Consider the following 25,547-nt stretch of genomic DNA (forward strand, 5'->3'; position numbering starts at 1 on the left):
GATACTTGGACCAGTAAGCATGGACACGGACGTTACATGTCGCTGACTGGGCACTGGGTAACCATCGTGATAGATGGAGAAGGGTCTGCTGCACAAGTCTTGCCGTCCCCACGACTTGTGTGACAATCCTCTGTATGTAGAAGTTCCTCCAACACTTGCCTCCTCAACCTAGTCTGGGTCCTCCACCTCCGCCCCAAGCCTGCCTGGTCAGGCCACCAGCGTTGTAACCGCGCAGAAGGAATCACACACACCTCATTACTATGCTGGCAGCAGAGCGCAACGGCATCAGGCGGTCTTTAGCTTGAAATGTCTTGGAAATAAAAGAGTCACAGCGGCTGATTTAACATTAAAAAAAAAAAAAAAAATCTCTTCTCCAAATTTGGGGGTGCGTCTTATAATCAGGTGCGTCTTATAAAAGCCAAAAATACGGTATAATATATATAAACATACATACATACATACATACATACAGTAGAAGTAACAGTCCCGGTGCACCGCCTACTCCGCGTATTGCTGTATGTTCAGCTGTTTATGCCCCAATAAGCCATGGAGGGGATCCTGGTGCAGACTCATGGTGTAAGCCACAATTAATCCAAGGGAGAAAGAGTCGCACTCCAGATGATCACCGTATCACTCCGTCTTTATTTCAGAAGAAACATGAAGGTGCAGGCAGTGGGGAGGGTGAGACGAGCCATACAACGCCGGACGACGGCGTGCCGTTTCGCTAGAACTTAGCTTCCACGGGTCCAGTGTAAACTGCTATGCAGCACCGCCCTTTTAACACAAATGGTGCGGGTACTGCATTAGCAGAGGGATTTACAATGCAAATGCAGGTATACCATTAGTTACCGCAGAAAACAGGTGAAGACTTTCAGGGGTATTGTCATATCACAGTCTAACACGCAGATCTCTTTAAATGAAAATATATCAAAGGGTAAACGAGGTCACCATCCTTTCAAGAATAAGACAGAATCTGATCATACGTTATAGCGAGCACATTTCTCAAGATACTATAATCTAATATGTAATTTTCTTTTCAGAAGTATAGTATATAACAATATAAAACAGTAGCTATTTATCAGTCATGATCAGATAGTGCCATTAATAGAAGGGTATCGCAGTCAGTGTGTCGCATAATCAGCGTATCATGTAAAAGGAGGGTATTTAAAGAAGACGGATAAATCGTTCCTGTCATTCAGACCTAGCGGTCCCATTGCGTTTAAATCTAAGATCAATCTGGATTCTTTTTGCAATAGCATGCGGTGCGTATCACCACCTCTGCTGCTGGGGTTAGCCTTAAACAGGCCAGCAAAGGACCGTAAGTCAGAGTTACTGCTATGGCACTCCTGCATGTGTTTAATAAGTCTTGCTGAACCTACCCCTGATGTTATAGATTTACAGTGTTCCCTAAAACGAAGATAAAGGGGCCGAATCGTTTTTCCGATGTAATAATGGTTACAAGGGCAGAATATTGCATACACTATATAGGTGGACTTGCATCATATAAAATCATTAACCCTAAGGTACTCGCACCCCACTTTTACGACATCTCCCGTTTTATGGGCACAGCAAAAGGGACAATTCCCACATCTAAAATTGCCATTCATTTTTTTCCTGTCTAACCAGGTCTTTTCCTTTACGGGCATGAATCTATTTTTTTACTAGGAGGTCACCTAAATTATGGCATCTTCTGTAAGATACCAAGGGACCCTCCTTAACAAGATCTCTAAGATCCTTGTCATTCTTTAACAGGTGCCAGTGTCTCTTTATGCTGGATCTCACGATATCAAACATAGAATTGTATTTACAATTAAAGGCGCATCTATCCCGGGTGGCATCGTTCGGCATTAGCCCTGGTATTTTTTTAGAAGTTTTTTTGCGAGATCTGGCATGACCAGTGATCGCAGTTGCGGTCCTATCTAACGCGGCTTCTATGATCCTAGAAGGGTAACCTCGTTCAAGTAAGCGTGCCTTCAAAATCAGATCTCGCAAAAAAACGTCTAAAAAAATACCAGGGGTAATTGTAAATACAATTCTATGTTTGATATCGTGAGATCCAGAATAAAGAGACACTGGCACCTGTTAAAGAATGACAAGGATCTTAGAGATCTTGTTAAGGAGGGTCCCTTGGTATCTTACAGAAGATGCCATAATTTAGGTGACCTCCTAGTAAAAAAAATAGATTCATGCCCGTAAAGGAAAAGACCTGGTTAGACAGGAAAAAAATTAAGGGCAATTTTAGATGTGGGAATTGTCCCTTTTGTTCTGCACATAAAATGGGAGATGTTGTAAAAGTGGGGTGCGAGTACCTTAGGGTTAATGGCTTTATATCATGCAAGTCCACCTATATAGTGTATGCAATATTCTGCCCTTGTAACCATTATTACATCGGAAAAACAATTCGGCCCCTTTATCTTCGTTTTAGGGAACACTGTAAATCTATAACATCAGGGGTAGGTTCAGCAAGACTTATTAAACACATGCAGGAGTGCCATAGCAGTAACTCTGACTTACTGTCCTTTGCGGGCCTGTTTAAGGCTAACCCCAGCAGCAGAGGTGGTGATACGCACCGCATGCTATTGCAAAAAGAATCCAGATTGATCTTCGATTTAAACGCAATGGGACCGCTAGGTCTGAATGACAGGAACGGTTTATCCGTCTTTCTTTAAATACCCTCCTTTTACATGATACGCTGATTATGCGACACATTGACTGCGATACCCTTCTATTAATGGCACTATCTGATCATGACTTTGATAAATAGCTACTGTTTTATATTGTTATATACTATACTTCTGAAAAGAAAATTTATATATTAAATTATAGTATCTTGAGAAATGTGCTCGCTATAACGTATGATCAGATTCTGTCTTATTCTTGAAAGGATGGTGAACTCGTTTACCCTTTGATATATTTTCATTTAAAGAGATCTGCGTGTTAGGTGAAGACTTTCAGGGGTATTGACATATCACAGTCTGTTTTCTGCGGTAACTAATTGTATACCTGCATTTGCATTGTAAATCCCTCTGCTAATGCAGCACCCGCACCATTTGTGTTAAAAGGGCGGTGCTGCATAGCAGTTTACACTGGACCCGTGGAAGCTAAGTTCTAGCGAAACGGCACGCCGTCGTCCGGCGTTGTATGGCTCGTCTCACCCTCCCCACTGCCTGCACCTTCATGTTTCTTCTGAAATAAAGACGGAGTGATACGGTGATCATCTGGAGTGCGACTCTTTCTCCCTTGGATAGATAGATAGATAGATAGATATACACACACACCAACATTATATATATACACATATATATACACATACATATATACATATATACACACACACACACATATAAATATATATATCCAATAAATATATTTTATGTTCTAAATATCTTGATTATTGTATCAAAAAAATGATTAAATGTCTGATGTTCACATTGTACTACGATAATTTTTTCACTTTAATAAAATAACATTTAGTATATTATATTTTTTAGTATGTTTTTGTTGAAAAATGTTTTTTTTGCCACTTACATAGTGTATTACATAGTGTTATATGTAACACTATATAATAAACAATGTAATACACTAATACACTATGTAAGTGGCAAAAAACAGTTGTCAACAAAATTTAGTAAACAACATTTGTGCGTTCTATGAATTTGTTGTAAGAGATAGAATTGCCTCCATCAGATCGTCCTTCGCAGATGACCTCAAATCTGACCTAATAATGTTAAGGCCGGAGAACGACCTCTCTACAGTGACTGGGGCTGGAGGCAAAACCGTAACCACATGGGAACATCTCTAACAATGTCCGGGTATAAAGGAATTGCCTGATGCACACTCAGTTTTGATGAACGATTGGATTTTTCTATTTCTTTGAGAGCAAGTGAAAAATTTAACTGAAATCTGGTCAATCTGCTGCTATAGGAGACGCAGTGACATCTGGTCAATCTGCTGCTATAGGAGACGCAGTGACATCTGGCCAATCTGCTGCTATAGGAGACGCAGTGACATCTGGCCAATCTGCTGCTATAGGAGACGCAGTGACATCTGGCCAATCTGCTGCTATAGGAGACGCAGTGACATCTGGACAATCTGCTGCTATAGGAGATGCAGTGACATCTGGTCAGTCTGCTGCTATAGGAGACGCAGTGACATCTGGTCAGTCTGCTGCTATAGGAGACGCAGTGACATCTGGTCAGTCTGCTGCTATAGGAGACGCAGTGACATCTGGTCAGTCTGCTGCTATAGGAGACGCAGTGACATCTGGCCAATCTGCTGCTATAGGAGACGCACTGACATCTGGCCAATCTGCTGCTATAGGAGACGCAGTGACATCCGGCCAACCTGCTGCTATAGGAGACGCAGTGACATCCGGTTAATCTGCTGCTATAGGACACACAGTGACATCCGGTCAATCTGCTGCTATAGGACACGCAGTGACATCCGGCCAATCTGCTGCTATAGGAGACGGAGTGACATCCGGCCAATCTGCTGCTATAGGAGACGCAGTGACCTCTGGCCAATCTGCTGCTATAGGAGACGCAGTGACCTCTGGCCAATCTGCTGCTATAGGAGACGCAGTGAAATCTGGTCAATCTGCTGCTATAGGAGACGCAGTGAAATCTGGTCAATCTGCTGCTATAGGAGACGCAGTGACATCTGGCCAATCTGCTGCTATAGGAGACGGAGTGAAATCTGGCCAATCTGCTGCTATAGGAGACGGAATGACATCTGGACATTCTGCTGCTATAGGAGACGCAGTGACATCTGGTCAATCTGCTGCTATAGGAGACGGAGTGACATCTGGCCAATCTGCTGCTATAGGAGACGCAGTGACATCTGGCCAATCTGCTGCTATAGGAGACGCAGTGACATCTGGCCAATCTGCTGCTATAGGAGACGCAGTGACATCTGGCCAATCTGCTGCTATAGGAGACGCAGTGACATCTGGCCAATCTGCTGCTATAGGAGACGCAGTGACATCTGGCCAATCTGCTGCTATAGGAGAAGCAGTGACATCTGGTCAATCTGCTGCTATAGGAGACGGAGGGAAATCTGGTCAATCTGCTGCTATAGGAGAAGGAGTGAAATCTTTTTCCTTGCGGCAACGCTTTGCCTGCTCCATGTCATCCAAATACTTGTCAACGTTAAACTCCTCATCTGATGAGTATGAAGATACGGCAGCAGTAGCACTGTCAGGCCCCAAGTCCTCTTGCACCTGGCAGTCCTGTAGCTGCTCATCCTAACTCCTACCTCACTCAGAGCTTCTTTTCCTTTAGTAAGCTGTTGATCATCAAGCAGTATACGATGACTTGGGTCCACAAACAGCTGCCAGAAGAATATTATTTTCCAATAGCTGTGTCTCTCTCCGTTTCATTGAAGCAGAAATGCCATCTGGGATTAAACCTCCTCTTTGGGACAGGCAAAATAGCAAGTTCTTCCACTCCCTTATGAAAATGCCAGGAATTAAATCCTCAGCTTGTAATTTTTTAGTCACGGTAAATGGGTGATTAAGCAATTCCTTCAATTCAGCCACCTGTGTCCATTGACCTTCATTTAAGGTTACTTGAGTGTTCACTATATCTATAAGAAATGATTTTAGTTCAAGCAATCGCTCAGTCATTAAATAAGTGCTGCCTCACCGAGTGGCTTCATCGACAATTGCCCCTTTCCCAGCACGTCTCTTCAAGATGGAATCAATTTTAGGGGTTCTGGTGGCAATAACCAATTTCCTCATTTTTCCAATCAGATTTCCAGCATGTCCGCCCAGTTTCACATATCCGGCTTTTTGCCGGTTTGGCGGATGTGGCGCACACCAGTACAGTACGATACAGTACAGTGGCAGCGCCGCAACTTCCGGGTCACATTACAGCATGTGACCGGCGTTTGTCGCGCTGCCACTGTACTGTATACGCTGTACTGGAGTGCGCCACATCCGCCAAACCGGCGAAAAGCCGGATGTGTGAAACCAGGGTCCCTCTTGCAGACTCTCTTATTGCCAGCTGCAGTGTGTGCACAACACAGCGCATGTGATGAATAGGAAAGTGTTTTCAAGCAGCTTCAACAAGATCATCTAACCCTAAAGTATCATTTTGCTGTTCTCCTGTTGTAATATCTGCTTGTTCCTCAGTTACATGAGCAGCGCTGTGGCTCCATCTCACACATACTGAATCCTACATGTTCTTCTAGCTGTTGTTCATTCCTCTCATTCATCAGTGTAATTGTACTTATGTGTGAAGCATTGTTCTTCACAATGGCAACAACCTGTTCTTTTTTGCGTTCCTAATCTTGCAGAACTTTTTCCACTAAGGCCTGGAGAAACTGGCGGGTGTGATGAGCTTTACTATCTGTTACTGCCGGTGTCTTACTAACAATTTCTTTCTTGTTACAAACATATCGAACATTGATGGCAAAATAATTCAGTGAAATGCAGTGACTCCGGCATCCAGCAAAGGCAATGGGCAAAAGATGGGACATTCAGACACCGCGTGTTGTGAGGATCCGCAGAGAATGAGCAGTCAGTTTGTGGTGTTTTCTAATCTGCGTTTGCTATTGAAAGCATTATCTATCTAGGAGCTCAGAAACCTTTCAGATGATGCGGTTTTATAAAAAGCTGATCTGATTTTGCAGCTGAAAAACGTATCCTCAAAAAACGCAGCAAAAACACTGTGACTGTGGCCTTAGATCAGGAATAGAACAGACATTTATAGGACATTTCATAACTTTCCCAAATTCCTATGAAAATATATTCAGCCCATTCTGCATTGCACGCTGGACCCAATTTATTATAGATTTTAGGAGTCGGAGTCGGTGCATTTTATATCGACTCCAACTCTACAAAAATGAGCTCCAACTCAAACTCCACAACTCCGACTCCACAGCCCTGAGTCCTACGGCCCCCCTCTTATAGTCAGGGTTCTTCAGGGTTCAGTCATAGGACCCCACCTATTCTTGTTGGGATTCCTCAGGTTTCAGTTCTTGGCCCCCTCTTCCTGTTGGGGTTCCTCATGGCTCAGTCCTAGGTCCCCTGCTCTTACTGTTGTGGTTCATCAGGGTTCGATCCTAGGTCCCCTGCTCTTACTGTTGTGGTTCATCAGCGTTCGATCCTAGGTCCCCTCCTCTTACTGTCATGGTTCCTCAGGGTCAGTCCCAGGCCCCCCTCCTCTTACGGTCATGGTTCTTCAGGTTCAGTCATATGTCCTCTGCTCTTATTTTCGGGGTACCTCAGGGTTCGGTTCTAGGTCTCCTCTTGCTGTGAGGGTTCCTCAGGGTAAAGTTCTAGTCCCCCTTCTCTTCCTATTGGGGTTCCTCAGGTTTCAGTCCTAGTCCCCCCCTACCCTTCTCTATATTCACCTCCCCTATTGGATGAACCATCAGTAGATTTGGTCTCCAGTACCATCTCTCTGCTGATGACACCAGTTATACAGTCTCCGGACATCACTCCAGCAATAACACACACAATATCTGGCATTGTCTGTTCGCTGTGTCTAACATGTCCCCCGTCTGTCTGACACTGAACGCCTCATGTTTCCACCTCTACTCTCCTCCCTATATCCGATATTACCATGTCTCTGATCTACATTACTCCTAGCAGCACGCTCACTGTCTTGGCGCTATACTTTACTCAGAACTTTCCTTTACTCCCTATACCAATCACTCATGTCATCTGCAAAACACATCTCCAGAATCCGACCTTTACTCATCTTTGAAACTGAAAAATGTCTTAGTGTCACTAGGACTTGTTCCCGTCTGGACTACTGCAACTCTCTACTGATCGGTCTCTTGTATGCAACTTTCTCCTCTCCACTTTGCTTTAATGAAGCAGCCAGGCTTTTATTTCTGTCCAGCCACTTCACTGATGCCTCTGCTCTGTGCCAGTCGTTGCAGTGGTTACTCATCTGCTATAGAGTACAATATAAACCTATCACTCTCACCCACAAAATTCTCAACATTTCTGCATCGCCCTACATCTTCTCCATCACCTACCCGTCCGCTCCACAAATTCTGCACTGCCCGACCTCTCCTCCATCACCTACCCGTCCGCTCCACCATTCTGCCCTGCCCGACCTCTCCTCCATCACCTACCCGTCCGCTCCACCATTCTGCACTGCCCGACCTCTCCTCCATCACCTACCCGTCCTCTTTACAGTTCTGCACTGCCCTACATCTCTCTCACCTCTGTCTAGCCCTCGACCTGTGTTCTCCATTCTGTAACTGACCTAAGACTAACATTCTCCATAATCTGAATCTCGCACTTACAGCTCCAGGACTTCTCTTGTGCTGGACCAGTTTTCTGGAATGCACTACTTCGGAAAATCCGATTAATACCTAGCCCCCACAGTTTTATGCATGCTCTATATAAACATCTTTTTAGACGTCACCTCACTAATCTAGCCCTCTCCTGTTCCCCGTACCTCACATTCTGTTCCCTCCTAGTCATCTGTCTCCACATGCTCCTGCACCTACAGCTCCTGGTTCCTGTAGGCCGATCCCAGCTGATGATGGCTCCTGCAGCTTTATATTATATGATGTCCGGACTATACATGACGAGTACATTCTACCTATTGTATCCCTCGATTTCCTCATAGATTGTAGCCTGCGACCGACCAGGACCCTCACTCATTCTGTAACCAGTGAGGTCTTTATTGTCTGTACATGTCCCTGGAATATGTTGGCGCTATAGAAATAACATTACTATTGCTTCTCCCTGTCACACATACCTGCCACTTGTTTTACCACAAGAGCGAGCGTTTCTGCCGTGTCACCGGTCTGAGCACTTCATGAATAAAGTCAGTCACCAACACAACGGCCTCCGAGGACTGCGCTATACACAATATGTGGGGCATTATATATTGTATATGGGCAAAATCTAGTAAATATGCTACATAGGATATAATACACATGGCATATAGTGCACTATATTATATACTGTGTATGATCTGGCATATTATAATACAAGAAAACTACATACATAATACTCCATATACTCTGCACAACCGGCATGCCCCCGCTCACCGACCCCCCCCTACACTACTTCTCACCCCCCCCGATCACCAACCTCGGCACGCCCCATCACCTACAGGTCAACGGTCTCCGCACCCTCCACTCACTGGCATGCCCCCACTCACTGACCTCCGCACACCCCTGATCACCAGCCACGGCACGCCCAGTCACCCACCGCTCACAGGCATCGGTACGCCCAGTGACCCACAGCTCACAGGCATCGGCACACCCCCAATCACCGGTCTTGGCAAGCCCAGTCACCCACAGCTTACATATGTTGGCACACCACCCGATCACCGATCTTGGCACGCCCGGTCACCCACAGTTTACAGGCGTTGGCACATCCCAGCACCCCCCGCTCACTGGCACACCCCAGCTTAACGACCTCGGTACACCCTAGCATGCCACTTCAACCAAAGCTCACTGGCACGCCCTTGCTCACCGAGCTCAGACCACCGGACTTGGCAAGCCCCTTCACCCACAGCTCACTGACCTCAGCACCCTCCACTCACTAGCCTCAACACGCCCACAGCTCACCGGCCTCTGCACGTTCCTACTCACTGGCCTCGATACGCCGACAGCTCACCGGCTTTGGTACACCCTGCGTGACAGCCGCCAGCACTCTCTCTTGGTCCTCACAGTCCAGTTGCCGAATGAAGAAGAGCAGTTCCCACCAGTCACCTTGCGAGATGCAGCTCGTACTGGATGCGGGGTCTTCAGGGGTCTCTGCAGGCAGACAAAGCAGTTATCCTGGCTCACCCCAAACAGCTGGACATTTGGACAATTAGGAGGACCCTTCATCAGTTCCCATCTCACACGGGCCACATGATGGACCAGCAGCTGCAGTGCTGGGGGAATCCTCGCTTTGAGCTTCCATTTCTCTTCTCGATTGTGGAGACTTTTATGTGAAGTTTCGGTAATCACTGTATAGAGAGCCCCGGGCACCTTTCATGGGTGATGGCATTGGACACACGGCAGGGCTGCCTCAGTCTCTACTGCTCTGGTGGCCAGTATCAGGGCGATCACTGGGGTTCACGGTGTTAGATGGGGGACGAATGAAGAGAAATTGGCTCTATTTGCTGAGCTTTTATTTCTGGCAGACCCAGGCCCTCTAATGAATACTATGGAGATGATCCACAGATGGGCGACATTTTCAGGTCTAATTTTAAATTGGGATAAATCTGAGACTTTAACGGCTCCTTGTAAATAGATGAAAATTTGATTCCTCCAAGGGGCAAGCCTGTACAATATTCCGGTATCGGGGGTCCCTGAAGAGCTCAACCTTGATCCACATAGGGAACATTGTGGAGTAGATCTCCCCTTCTATGGGTGACGAGTCAATGTGACAGAAGCCATGGATGCCCCAGTGATTTCATGTGTTACACAAGGGAGGGGGAAAAAGGGAGGGGGGGCTATTTGGATTAAATTAGCGATTTATCACAGAGGGAAGGATGCGGGGGATTAATGCATGCTGAGTGCGGTTTTTTACTATATGAATGATACATAATGTTTGGTGGAAAAGCGGGACGATCCTTGGTGTAGACGGGCGCACTCACTCAGTTTACCTCTCTTTGGGATACTCCCTGGGTTCCAGAACGTCATAGCCTGGAGGGATTTGGGGGCTGCAAATTTAAGGGTAGAAGACGGGTTTCACAAAATTGTGTGATCAAACAAATGTATATACACAGGCGGCTAGTAATCTCAGGTTGTAGCAGAGTTCACATGTTAGGTTCTGCCGGAAGGACAGCACACATCTTGAGTAGATTATTGGAGCAATACCCAATGTACAGATAGGTCCACAAATGTGTGGACAGTGACTGAATCTTCGTGATTTCAGCTCTGCAGGCCACTATTTTTTTACATAAAGTTAAAACAAATGAGATGCAATTGAGGTGGAGACTTTCAGGTATAATTAAAAGTGCTTGAACAAGGGGGGCGTGGCCTGAGCAGCATGTGAGGAAGACCTGTGTAGAGAGAGCTCCTGCAAAAAACTCCTGTATAATCCTGTCCAGCTGGGGTTAAAGTTTGTTTTACTGCTTTCCTGGAGTGGTGACCTCTCCTAGACTGAGGAGGGGGCTTCAAAGACCTGAGTGATATGACCAGAACTCGGGCTGATAAGAAGCGCGGGACACAGGCCACACTCATGGACGCTGGAGCTTCATGTGGGGGCAGGGCGTCTGATGCAATAGCTCGCCTCAGCAAGTTTGCACGAGATCAGCCTGAGATACCTGGAGCTGTTAAGCAGTCTGACCTCAGCGTGGAGGAGCTACAGATCCCAGGACAAGAACTGATGGAGGAGGAAGAGCAGCAGGGAGCTGTGAGTATGTTGGCTGCTGCCAGTAATGTGGAGAAGGGGGACAACCTTAGAGCTGCAGATGAAAACACAGATCCTGGGAGAGCAGAGCCCACCCTCAGTGATGTGCTTGCAGCAGTAAACACCTGCAACAATATGCTAGCCACTTTGAACATACAGATGGGAGGAATTAAAATGGACATTTCATCTATCAGGCACGAGCTGCAGGGGGTCAATGTACGGGTGGGGGCCCTGGAAGACTGGGTCAGTGCCACAGAGGATAAGCTTCCCCCTCTGACTCGGGACCTTGGCAGAGCAATCCACAATATCTCATTGCTTAGGGCTAAGGTGGACGATCTAGAAAACAGATCCCGCAGAAGCAATCTCCGACTGGTCGGGGTCCCAGAAAAGGCAGAAGGCAATAATCCAGTAGCTTTTTTTGAAATGTGGCTCCCCAAGACTTTGGGTATGGATCTGTTTTCTCCTTTCTTCACTATTGAGCGGGCACACAGGGTCCCCACTAGACCCCCACCATCAGGGGCACCCCCTCGTCCTATCCTCCTCAAGCTACTGCACTTCAGGGACAGGGACACTGCGCTCCGCAGAGCCCGGGAGATTAAGGATCTGGCTATTGACGGCCATAAGGTCTCACTGTACCCGGATTTTTCCACTGAAATCCAGCAGAGGAGAGCGCAATTTATTGATGTCAAAAAACGCCTGAGGCAGCTGCAGATCTCTTACTCAATGCTATACCCTACCAGGCTGCGAGTGGTGGCGGATGGTGGGACAAAGTTTTTTGACACTCCAAAGGATGCAGCCGCATGGCTCGATACCAATGAAAAAGGACTGCGCGGAAATCACCGCTGAGGATTATTGCGGATTCCTTGCTGTTGGACTTGCTGGGGTGAACTTGCTATGTTTCCCAGCTGGAACACTTATGGACGGTTGGCAGGAGCCACCCAGATAGGTTACTATGCAGTTGATGACTGTTCAGGAATTTAAACCGTTATGTGCTCTTACGGTTATGTTTAGCCCCACTTCCCTCTGTTTGAGAGGAATGTCCTGGTTTACTGTGTATGTTTTTATGTTGTTTGACCTTTTCGTTTTATGCACCTGTTTGGTCTATGCTCATCTATGGGAACTGCTGCAGATGGGTCCGGAGGTCCCCGCTTGCTGCCCCCTGCTGTTGCATATGTGCACCCTTATGGCGAAGGAGGTTAATATAGTGGCCTGGAATGTGCGAGGATTGGGTGAAGCCACTAAAAGATGTGCAGTTTTTCTGTTTCTACAGCAGCTTAAGCCAGACATAATATTCTTATCAGAAACGCACTTGGTGAAGGAGCGGCTCCACTTGCTCCACAAAAAATGGATAGCCCATGAGTACCACTCTGTATATACCACACATTCCAGGGGGGTGAGTGTCCTGGTACACAGGACAGTGCCGTTTGAGTGTCTTAAAGCTTCTGTGGATCAGGAGGGTAGATTTGTATGTCTTTACTGTGTCCTTCATAATGTGCGCTGTGTTCTAGTTTATATTCCGCCGCCATACACAGGGGAACCATTGAAACGTATCCTCAATTTTGTTGCTTCCCTCCCTGAGGTCCCCACCCTATTAGTAGGAGACTAATAATTACTTGCACCCGTATTGGGATAAGTTACATACAGGGAATATCTCAGTGGGGGCGGCAGCTACATCCCTTGCCAGACTGATGGAGGAGGTGGGATATGTAGATATTTGGCGTATTAGAAACCCGCAGGTCCGGCAGTACTCATGCTATTCTAGTTCTCATCATTCACTGTCCCGGATTGACCTGGCCATTGGAAATGCTCAGCTGCTGCCTTGTGTAGCTTCAGTCACGTACCTGGCCAGGGGGGTGTCTGACCACTCCCCACTACAGGTCCATCTAAGGCTTGGGGACCCAGACCGGCTGGCGGGGATACCATGGCGGCTCAACCCTTTTTGGATACAACTGATAGCGGGCACTCTGACTGACACTATACGGGAATATTTTGTGACAAATGACGGTACTGCATCTAAACATATAGTGTGGGACGCAATGAAGGCGTATGTTCGTGGGACATATATTAGGGAAATTTGCACCCGAAAGGCGAAAACAAGGGAGCGCACTAAGTATCTGACAGACACTTTAGGTGATGCAGAACAACATCTTATATCTAACCCTACAGATGATGCCAAGCGGGACTTAGAGAGGGCGCAGAGAGCTCTGAGAGACCATATGACTTCCTTGGCCACTAACAAACGCTTTTTCCTTAAGCAGCGGTACTTTACGGAGGGGGGAGAGTGTGGGACATCTCTTGGCTACAATTGCTAGGGCACAGGAGGGATTGACCTATATCACCAAATTGAAACTTGACACTGGAGAGGAGGTGAGGGACAGCGGGAGGATTGTGGAGGTCATGCAACCGTATTACACCCAATTATACTCCTCTAAATCGCATTATGGGGATGAGGAACTGCGGGACTTTGTGGAGGAGATCACTCTCCCCAGTCTGTCAGATAGTGAGAGAGAATCCCTGAATAGAGATATAGACCTGGAGGAGCTGGAGGAGGCGCTCGGTCAAATCCAAAATGAAAAGGCCCCAGGTGCGGACGGACTCCCGGGTGAATTCTACAAATTATATACCCATCTGCTGCTGCCAAGACTCTTGGATGTGTTCAGAGATGCTGAGGAGAAGGGATCCCTCCCTGCATCCATGAGGGAGGCTATTATTGTTCTGATTTTAAAACCCGGGAAAGATCCGACCGCGCCTGACTCCTATCGCCCAATCTCGCTGCTTACATTAGATATTAAATTAATCCCTAAAATTCTAGCTAACAGATTGTCCCGGGTGATCACGTCAGTGATCCACGAGGATCAGACTGGATTCATCCCCAATAAATCTACTTCCATTAATTTGCGACGTTTATTCCTGGGGATACAGCTAAGTTCTGAGGAGAGAAACAAGGAGAGAGCAGTCCTGTCATTAGATGCAGCCAAAGCCTTTGACAGTATTGAATGGAATTTCCTATGGGTAGTTTTGGAGAAATTGGGTCTTGGCTCCAGATTTATTGGCTGGGTCAAATTGTTATATGCCTCTCCGAGGGCCAGGATTCGAGTTAATCGTTGTACCTCCTCGTCTTTTAATTTGGCCAGGGGCACGAGACAGGGCTGTCCTCTCTCTCCATTACTATTTGCAGCGGCAATCGAACCATTGGCGGCTATGCTTCGTGCATCCGCTGGCGTAAAGGGGTTTGAGATAGGCGGTCTGGAGCATAAGGTTTCCCTCTATGCGGACGATTTGTTGCTGTATCTCAGGGAGGTGGGGACATCGGTGGGCCCTGCAATGAATATTATTAAAGAATTTGGTAGGCGCTCGGGACTCCTAATAAACTGGAAGAAATCGGCCCTGCTCCCTATAGATCCACTCCCATCTAATTTTAGCACTCTGGGGCTGCCAATTCCGACGGTGGATAAATTTAAATACCTGGGGATTGTGGTTAGTGCCCAACCGCGTGATTATTACTCTCAAAATCTGGAACCAGTGCTGGCTCAGTTTAGGAACAAGATAGATGCCTGGTGTCGACTCCCACTGTCCCTTATTGGCCGTGCTAATCTACTAAAAATGGTACTGATGCCCAAACTTCTGTATCTTCTCCACAACGCCCCAATATGGATCCACTGGAAATTTTTCCGTAAAATCAACACTTTGTTTCGGGAACTCTTGTGGAAAACGCAGCAGGCTAGAATCCGCCTTGAGACCCTGCAGAGAGGGAAGGAGGATGGGGGTCTGGCAGTCCCCAACCCGTGGGTTTATTATGTTGCGGCACAGATGCAGCACTTCAGGGGGTGGGGAAAGGATGAGGCATATGACGCTGGGGGCAAATTGGTGAGGGGCCTTGCAGAATGGGGATACCCAGTGGCTTTTTTGGACGCAGGATACTCACCCAGAGGAGGAACATTATATCCAACATTATCATTGATGTACAAGGTGTGGGATAGAGGGAAGCAGTTGCTGGGAATATCAGGAATGACTGAGTACTGGCCCTTATGGCATAATCGTGGACTGGCGGAGCTGCAGAGACTCCCGGGTTGGAGAATGTGGGTGAGCAGGGGGGTGCATCAGGTGTCTCAGATTCTTCAGAATAATATTCTTAAAAGATTTGACCAGCTTCAAGCTGAGTTTGGGATACCGCACAGTTCCTTTTACCAATACCTGCAGCTCCGTCATGCCTATGAGACACAGACACGTCGTATGGACATTAGGATAGAGCGGAATCACACTTACTGATTTGTTGACATCTGATCGCTCCTATGGTATTATTTCTAGGTTGTATACAGTGATGTTATCTAGACACCTCGACAAATTCCCTTTGCAGGCTAGAGAAAAGTGGGAGAGGGACCTAGGCCCTATGACAGAGGAACAGTGGGGTGAGGTCCTGTCTCAGACTCCAAGCCTTGCTGTATCTGAAGGCCAACGACTGTCACAGCTATTCCTGTTACATAGAGTATATAGGACACCTAGTCTATTGCATAAGATGGGAGTTAGGATGGATGATCTGTGTCCTAGGTGCGGGCAGGAGGGTGCTAATCTGATGCATATGATGTGGTCCTGTGGGAACATTGAAGATTACTGGAGGGCAGTACTAGATTTGGTTAGACAAGTTTTCAATATCCGTCTACAGCCAAGACCTATTATATGTATCCTGGGTCTACTGGAGGGGGGGGTGGACTTGAGTTCGCCGGTAATGGTCGGTATTACACGTCTCTTGTACCACGCTAGGAAACTGTTGGCCTACCACTGGTTGGACCCAGCGCCTCCGGTCATCGGGGATTTTAGGGAAAGAGTAAACGCTATACTTCGACTGGAGAGAGGAGTATACCTTAAAAAAAATGCATTGAAAAAGTTCTATAAGATCTGGGGGGCATGGTTGGATACCCCAGGCCTTCCCTCCTCGGCGTTACTGCAGGACAGTGCGAGCGACCAGGTCCTTCTCCTTCTGACCGGTTAACAAATTTCCTCAAATAGGGTGATATGCGTACTGCTGGAATGTGTGTGCATGTATATGTGTAAATATAAATACACACATACATATACACATACATACACATATATATATAGATATATATATATATATATATATATATATATATATATATATATAAATAAATAAATAAATAAATAATGTCATAATGATGCTGGGTAAGCTATACTATGGAGAATATATTGGGAAATAATATGCACTTTGAGACCCATATTGAAATGAGACGTGGACTGCGGGTGCATTGTTTATTATGTTATTTGTGTGGTTTTTCTTATTGACTAAAGGTTTTTCCCCTTTCTGTGATATTTCTATGGAGGGAATTATTTTATGTGTTGTATAATTTTGCTGTTAAATAAAAATGAACCCGATTTAAAAAAAAAAAGTGCTCCCGACCAGGCTTCATAGGATATTCCCCTCAGTCGATCCCGTTTGCTGGAGGTGCGGTTCGGGGGAGGGTGACTACGTGCACATCTTTTGGTCTTGCCCTTCTTTACAACGGTTTTGGTCAGGAGTGAGGGAGGTAACTAGACTGGTGACCGGCACGGCTGAGACATTGGGTCCGGAACTGTATATCTTACAGCTTTCGGAACTCCCGGCTCATAGATACAAGCGCTCTTTGCTTAGGTTTATGGTAATGGCCGCCAGGTCTTGTATCCCGCTTGGCTGGAAGTCTACTACCCCCCCTACACTGGCACAGTGGGTTGCAAGGGTTAATGACCTAAGGCACATGGAGGACCTGACATCCTCTCTCAATGACAGTCAGGAAGGTTTTCGCAGGACCTGGCTCCCATGGTTGGAGTTCACTTACTCGGCGGATTACGCCAGATTACTCGCTCCTCCACGGCTGCTGTGAGGCTCTGGTGGAGCATTCCCTCCCCCCCCCCCCCCCCCTTTTTTTTTTTTTTTTTTTTTTTTTTCCTCTCTCTTCTCCTCTTCTCCTCTTTTCTCGCTTTCCCTTTCTCTCACCTCTCTGCCCACTATCTTCTCCTACTCTCCCCTCCCCTTTAATCTCTCTCTACCTTTTTCTCTTATCCTGGTTCTAAATTCTTTTCGGGCTTTGCCCTCTCTTTCTATGTTCTGTATTCTACCCATGTTGGGTTGGTTCATAAAAGGATTAAAATGGGACTGACTCGAGCAGTTGCAGTTATTAGATATGTACAGGAGAGCGGAAGGGTGGGATATATGTCAATGTTAAATATTTGAAATCTGTTTTTCTGCTCTTTGTGGAACAGTGGTTATTTTGTATGTTCTCGTGTCGGTCTTTAAAATAAAGAATTTAAAAAAAAAAAAAAAAAAAAAAAAAGTGCTTGAACAAAAATATCTTGTAAAACATTTCGGAATTGAAGCCATTTTTCTACAAATCCTCCTCTTGTCAGAGGCCTCGGCCTCCTCCATCGGATGAGAGATCGTACAGCTTCATTAGGATCTTCTAATAGTGAATGGAGGATTCCATCTCTGGCCCGATGAGGTGATGGAAACACGATGTGACAGACAGGATCTCCAGGATCTCCAGGCCCTCAGGTTAATCTAGTGTTTATGAGAAGTGGTGGAACGTGATATATGGGGGAAATGGGCTCTTGGGGGGTTGATTAGTTTTATTGTACTATTAAAATTCAAAAATATTTGAACAAGGAAAAAAAAAAAAAAAAAAAAAAGAAAAGATTTAGATTATAATTTATGCTAAAATATTCTGCCACAGCTGTCGGCTATCATCCTCCCTCACACTTACTCCTGGGAGGTGAGATCTGGAAGTGTTTGTAATGAGAGATAAACGTTGACTGTATCTGGACTCCGCAGGATCAGTCAGAAGTGGGGGAGTCTTCATCCCCTGCCAACACTCCTGTAATGCCAGCGTGCCTGCATGGTTCCTCTCACTCTTCCCAGCAATGACGCAGTCTTACTCGTGGCCTCCCTTCAAGTCCTGCCGCAGTCCCCAGCTCTCAGGGCCTGTGCACATCGGAAAGGTCTCCTGGCAACCTGCTTAGGTTACACGCACTTACTGGCTTCTTAAACGGTCACTCTGCAAGTGTCCTCAGCCTATGGAGAAGATGCACAGGACACTTAAGGCACAATCCCCTGTAGGGAGGGGTCTGACCAATTTTGGTCCTAGTGAGTTCCTGAATGCTAATATCGTTGTCTAGCCCTTGAACTCACCTGAACCTGTATCAGTTCGGTAGCCTGTCTAATCCTGAACCTATCCTGTGACTCCTGACCTGCCTGTGGTCCTGTGTCCGTCCTGCCTGTCATTCTGAGTCCATCCTGCCCATCCTCCCGTACCTGTTTTCCTGACCCTCTGTTCAGCTGCTGCAGCAACGGTGACCATCCTGGAGTGGACCTGGTGTCTACCGGCAGCCGAGTCCAACCTCACCATCAGTAGCTCTGGTGAAGACCCGGTAGGCACTTAGTCAAGCCCCTCCAGGGTAAGCGAGGCCCGTGGCACAGAGGGTCCACACTCCCCTGCGTGACAGCCCCCCCCTTGTCTAATCAATTATAGCCTAAACTTTACAAGAGAAAATCTCCAGACAAGAAAAAACGAAAGATGCTAGCAACATTTCCCTCTGCAGCCGCCGGTGCATCATGTGGCCGGTGTGACATGAATAACTGGTGACGGGTCCGCCCTGAGGAGACTACCTTTGTTAGCAGGAGCACTCTGCTGTCCTGGGGCACAGAATGACAATGCTGCCAGCGTCTTCACCTGCACTCACCTGACTTCTTGCTTCGTTTCAGGATATGATGCCAGTCATTCTGCAAGGAAAGATATGTGACAAAACACCCATGTAATCACCCCCCACAGGCTGAGGACCAGACACCATGTGTGGACAATGCCTGAGGGAAGAGTCGGACAAGGCAGCAAAGAGCAACGGAGGCCAGACAGCACTTACCTGCACTGTGGGCACTGCCCTCCGGCTCTGCAGCAAGGTGCCATTATCACCCGATGGCCTCTCACGCACGTCCATCCTCTGCTGCAGAGTGTGCTGTGTCGTATCCTCACATGTGCTGGAGACATGTGTCCTGGGGGTACAACCGTCTGACTGCCGCTGCACACATAATGTGCCCCGACACCTGGACGGATGCCCCTCTGGCCTCCAGCCCATGACCCGCACCAGCTCGCAGATCAGGCTGCCCATCGCCATACAGAAGTCAAACTGGCGCTGGAGCCGGTCGCTCTCCTCGCAGTCCAGATGGTCACTGCTCAACTGGTCCAGCAATGATGTCACACACAGGTAACGTTTCACCAATGAGAAGAGCTGCTTCCCCGGGATCTGCCGAAAAAGACCACTCAATAGTCATCACAGAACAGAACTATCAGCTAAATAAAGGGTTAATTATGAGGGAAAAAATAACACTCCAAAAGAAATGGGGGTCCGCAGAAAACCCCAAACTTCTACAAGAATCTCCTCCCACTGACTGCACCAAAGAGCCTCCACTCACAGAAACCGGGAAGCCAAAACATCAGTCTTCACCACTCAGGAAGATCTGCAGCCCCCTCCCCCAACTACGGACAACATCCGCGGCCCCCGCCTCCCCCAAGTACGGGGGATATTGATGGGTCGTGCAGGAGCGGTGGATCACATGGCAGAAGACGGATGGCGCTGATGTGCATCACATGGGAGCAGAAGGGCAGCGCTGAGTCGCGGGAGCGGTGGATCACACGGCAGCAGACGGGCGGCGCGGAGGCGGATCACATGGCAGCAGATTCGCAGCGCTAAGGCGGTCATTGATGTTAGAGGGGGCAATACACGGTATTAATAACTGGGGGATGGGAACTATTGATCATGGCTATTTGGATGTTTTTGGTTGTCATTAGGATTTATAAAGAGAAAAAAAACAGAAGATGACAATAAATGTGTTGTAGTGTATTACACAGAGTTACTTGAGAAGGACAGGTCCATTCAGCTCAGACTCCCGGCCTGGGTCATAGAGCAGTGTATTACACATCAGCTGACATGTGAAGTAGCCCGGGCCTAGGCAGAGAGAGGCAGGAGCGGAGGCAACCCGGGCCTAGGCAGAGGGAGGCAGGAGCGGAGGCAACCCGGGCCTAGGCAGAGGAAGGCAGGAGCGGAGGCAACTCGGGCCTAGGCAGAGGGAGGCAGGAGCGGAGGCAACCCGGGCCTAGGCAGAAGGAGGCAGGAGCAGAGGCAACCCGGGCCTAGGCAGAGGGAGGCAGGAGCGGAGGCAACCCGGGCCTAGGCAGAGGGAGGCAGGAGCGGAGGCAACCCGGGCCTAGGGAGAGGGAGGCAGGAGCGGAGGCAATCCGGGCCCAGGGAGAGGAAGGCAGGAGCGGAGGCAATCCGGGCCCAGGGAGAGGGAGGCAGGAGCGGAGGCAACTCGGGCCTAGGCAGAGGGAGGCAGGAGCGGAGGCAACCCGGGCCTAGGCAGAGGGAGGCAGGAGCGGAGGCAACCCGGGCCTAGGCAGAGGGAGGCAGGAGCGGAGGCAACCCGGGCCTAGGCAGAGGGAGGCAGGAGCGGAGGCAACCCGGGCCTAGGGAAAAGGGAGATGGAGGCGGTGGCAACCCGGGCCTAGGGAAAAGGGAGATGGAGGCGGTGGCAACCCTGGCCTAGGAAGAGGGAGGCGGGGCGACCTGGTCCATTACAGGGTGGAGGGACGCTTTTTGTGATAGGTCTCACGTGGGACCAGGCTGACATTTCCTGGGGGAAATCGCACCCTCTCAGTCTTCCCCGTTCTTCCAGTATCATTTCTACACTCACCTGAGGTAGGTGGATGCCATCAAAGGAGATGCAATGTTCCTCCGAGCTGGTGGTCTCCGCAAAGAGCTGCAGCAGTGTGAAGCGAGACTCAAAATCCATGTGTTGCTCGATGCTGTCCTGCTGACTGAGGGACAACAAGACGTGGGCGCGACTTCCTACAAAACACACAGAGGCCAGCGTCATGGCGAGTGCCGCCCAGCTTACAGGGCACAGCGCCCGGGCAATGACCTAAGGGTGTCCACCAATATGGCTGCATCACGGTTCTCACAGGGGTGGTGGCCCGACTCGCCCACACACCGAGGTCATACCATATACCCATCTTGCACCATTGGCAGTAGTCTGCCCTTACCTGCATCGTGTGACGCCAGTGCACGCAGCATCTTGCCGGCATTTTTGCGGATCTGCTTCTCCGGGTTGCACAGCATCTTCATCAGCAGGTCCAGCGCTCCCGTCTCCTTGAAGACTCCGGCAAGCGAGCCGATACTGGCGTAAGCGCTCAGCACGTGGATGGTGTTCAGGATGGAGGAGTCGGGACCACAGCTGTGCGACATCTGACGGGCGGCTCTCTGTACCAGCATCCGAACGTCTTCTGACATTTCCTGCAGAGCGCCCTCATCTGGAGCCCCAGGGCTCTTCTCCTCTGGGACCCCGGGCCCTTCAGGCTTCCATTTCCCCAGCAAGGTGGGGCAGTTGCTGTATACTTCCTCGGCGGACATCCACATGAGGATGTTTGAAGACTTGTTCTCCGCCTGTGAAGTGGCTCCACTGCTGCCGGACGCCGACTCCTCTGTGCTGTGCACCGCCCAACGGATCAGATACTCCACGTGTCCGTCCACGCTCCATCGCTGCCGCAACAGCTCCTCTGGCTGCGCTTGAAGCTTTGGGGCCAGCTGTACCAGGAGATTACCGTTCCTCCGCTCCCCCACCAACATGGCGGAACCTAAACAAGATTAGAAGAGACAAAACACTGGACATGTGTAATAACCGCAGTACTAAGGGGTATTCATACAGTGCATTCAAAAAGTCTTCATACCCTGTGACGTTTTCCACATTTTTCCCCGTTACACACAGAAACTTACATGTGTTATTGGGATTTTATAGGACACCAACACGAGGTAAGGATTCCTGGTTTTCTAAATATTTTATATATAAATCTGAGAATTGAGAGATACATTAGTATTCAGCCCCTGGAGTCAGTACTTTGTAGGACCACCTCTCTCCCTCTTTTGGGGTCTCTCCAGCTTTGCTCATCTGGTGGTGACATTTTCCTCCTTTCGCTCAGTGAGATTGGTTGGAGACGTCTGATCTCAGTAGATTTGGGTCTGGACTATGACTGTGACGCTCACACACAGGAATATGTTCTGATCTGAACCCTCCATTGTAGATTTTCAGAGTGTTGAGGGATGTTGTCTTGCTGGACTGTGGACCTACGCCCCAGTCCCAGGTCTTCTGCAGTCTCAGGTTTCCCTCCAGGATTGTCCTGTATTTAGCTCCATCCATCTTCCCATCACCTCTGACCGGCTTCCCTGCCCCTACTGAAGAAAAACCTTCTAACAGCAGGATGTGGCCTCCACCATGTGTGATGGTGGGGATGGTGTTTACAGGCTGATGTGCAGGGTTAGAGCTCTGTGAGATGTTCAGAGCTTGGGCTATTTTCTGTAACCTAACCCTGCATTCCTCTTTGTCCCTGACCTGTCTGGTGGGCTCCTTGGTTTTACTGATGTTTGATCCCTGATATTCTCACAAACCTCTGAGGTCTTCACAGAGCAGCTGTAGTTATACTGAGAAGAAACCACAGAGGAAGAGGCGATGTACTAATTATTTGATGTTAAGAAAAGTTTTAAATTCTCTGGCCAAACCGGGTCTTGCCCTCTAACACAGAGATGCCCCCCGCTCCTTGGTACCTAAAAAAGACCTTATTTGATCAACAGGTACGTTATGGTGCTGTCCGTTTCTTTCTGGGCCCCTCCCAATGTCATGCAGTGGGTATGGAAAGTATTCAGACCCCTTTACATTTTTCACTCTTTTGAATTTATCACAATGAAACAAAAAGTTCATTTTTTTCTCATTACTGTACACTCTGCTCCCCATCCCCCATCGTGACAAAACAAACCCAGAAATGTAGACTTTTTTTTTTTTTTTTTTTTTTTTTTTAAACAAGAGAAACTGAAATCTCACAAAAGAATTTCTGCAGTACTCAAGGTTCATAAGAGCACAGTGGCCTCCATACTCCTTAAATGGAAGACGTTTGGGACCACCAGAACTCTTCCTAGACCCGACCGTCCAGCCAAACTGAGCAATCATGGGAGAAGAGCCTTTGTGAGAGGTAAAAAAGAACCCCAAGATCAAAGTGGCTGAGCTCCAGAGATGCAATAGGGAGATGGGAGAAAGTTCCACAAAGTCACCTATCACTGCAGCCCCCACAAGTCCGGCCTTTATGGCAGAGTGGCCTGACGGAAGCCTCTCCTCAGTGCAAGACAAATGAAAGCTGCAGAGAGTTTGCAACAACAAACAACCCCCCCCCCCCCAAAAAAACAAAAAAAACAAAAAAAAAACAAAAAAAACACACACCACTTGACGGATTCCCGGACTATGGACTATGAGAAATAAGAGTCTCTGGCCTGATGGGATGAAGATACAACTTTCTGGTGATAATTCTAAGCGGTATGTGTGGAGAAAACCACGCACTGCTCATCACCTGCCCAATACAATCCCCACAGTGAGACATTGTGGTGGCAGCATCATGAAATGGGGGCAGGGACAGGACGACTGGTTACAATTGAAGGAAAGATGAATGCGACCAAGTACAGAGATCTCCTGGAAGAAAACCTCTTCCAGATGCTCTGGACCTCCGACTTGGCCGAAGGTTCGCCTTCCAACAAGACAATGACGCTAAGCACACAGCTAAAATAACAAAGGAGCGGCTTCAGAACAACTCTGTGACCATTCCTGACCAGCCCAGCCAGAGCCCTGACCTAAACCCAATGGAGCATCTCTGGAGAGACCTGAAAATGGCATCCAACTGGAGGGGATCTGCAAGGAAGAATGGCCGAGGATCCCCAAATCCAGGATCCCAAGAAGACTGTACTAGCTCAAAAGGGAGGGTGCCTCTACTCAATACTGAGCAAAGGGGCTGAATACTTATGACCATGTGATAGTTCAGGTTTTCTTGTTTAATAAATTTGCAAAAATGTCTACATTTCAGGGTTTTTGAAAATCAAAAAGGTATATGTGTTGTCAATGTTTGTCTGAATGTGGATAGTTTTGTATATACAGTGAGGCAGTCTAATTGACTGAAATTCTATCTCGAGAGGTCTTTGAAGCTTCCAAAGAAAAAAAGGAAACATTTATTTTTTTTTATTTCAAGGTTATAATATATATATTATTTAGAATAAATAAGTTATAGTACATAAGTATAAATCATTAAGGAATTTATACAGAATACATCTTATTCATAGACATATTTCTTTAATGTAGATGTGTCATGATCCTTATTAAAGGTTTATTCTGAAGAGTTACATTCTAGAATAAGGTTTGAACGTTTTGATTTTTATACAGGTTTGTGTTACTTCTATTACTGATACACAGATTCGTAATAATTTTTCTTTTCAAATATGGAAGTAATATTTATAATATGGTCTTGAAGATATAAAACATAGTTTTTAATTTAATTTAATCTTAACATATTAAATTTTTATAACATCATATTTGATGATATTAAAAGAAAAAGGTTTGGTCTCAGTTACATATTTATATTTGATTAATATATGTGTCTACAGAATACTTTAATAATTAATATTTCAAGTAAAAAAGGAAAATTGGAAAAAATATTTGAAGTATGGAAATCATACAGAATATTGGTAATATTAAGGTTATGTGTTATTAAAGGACATAAGTGTCATATACATAGAAGGCCTTATTTTTATTCCAATTTTTATTTTTATTCCGATTTTCAATTTTCCTTTTATTCCTATTTTTTATATGAATTATTTGTATTCAATATTCAAATTTTTAATCAAATTTTTAATTCTACAATTTTTATTTTTTCCTTCAAATTTTAAATATCTCAATTGAGAAAACACTTCAATATTTAGTTAAGTAATATCTAAAATAAGAATATTACTTTATTAAATATGAATCATATTAAAAAGGGAAAGTTCCAATTTTTGGAAGAAAAGAACACATCATTCATCAATGTATTTAATTATTTACTTCCTAGTAATACATTATTCTTATATTAGTATGTAAACACAATAAGGATGAACTATTGGTTATAGTTACACAGTTTCTTATTATAGTAGGTTATTTAATAAATAATAGACAAATCAAATAAATTAGAGTAATAAAGATGGAAGATCGAGGTACATCTAGGTTTACCTTCCTATATTTACAAATAATATATATATATATATATTATATTTTTAATCAATAATAATTTATAATGAGTATTATTGTGTTTTGATGGAATCATCCAGTCTTTTCTAAAAGGTTATTTGC

General features: G+C 46.7%; 1 protein-coding gene across 3 annotated transcripts in view; it reads right to left on the reverse strand.

Annotated features, from left to right (window-relative positions):
* The window catches only part of LOC142295850 (cullin-9-like), a 143,057-nt gene that overhangs the window by 61,513 nt on the left and 55,997 nt on the right, over positions 1-25,547 (reverse strand). For all 3 annotated transcript variants that reach the window (XM_075338932.1, XM_075338934.1, XM_075338933.1), the window contains exons 2-6: positions 21,400-21,990; positions 21,051-21,205; positions 19,223-19,603; positions 19,046-19,085; positions 9,590-9,729 (exon numbers count right to left, since the gene is read on the reverse strand). In XM_075338932.1, coding sequence (XP_075195047.1) covers positions 9,590-9,729; positions 19,046-19,085; positions 19,223-19,603; positions 21,051-21,205; positions 21,400-21,982 — 1,299 coding nt within the window. In that variant the 5' untranslated portion in view covers positions 21,983-21,990. The remainder of the gene's footprint in view (positions 1-9,589; positions 9,730-19,045; positions 19,086-19,222; positions 19,604-21,050; positions 21,206-21,399; positions 21,991-25,547) is intronic.

The sequence above is a fragment of the Anomaloglossus baeobatrachus genome, chromosome 3, assembly GCF_048569485.1.
Source record: "Anomaloglossus baeobatrachus isolate aAnoBae1 chromosome 3, aAnoBae1.hap1, whole genome shotgun sequence".
NCBI lineage: Eukaryota > Metazoa > Chordata > Amphibia > Anura > Aromobatidae > Anomaloglossus > Anomaloglossus baeobatrachus.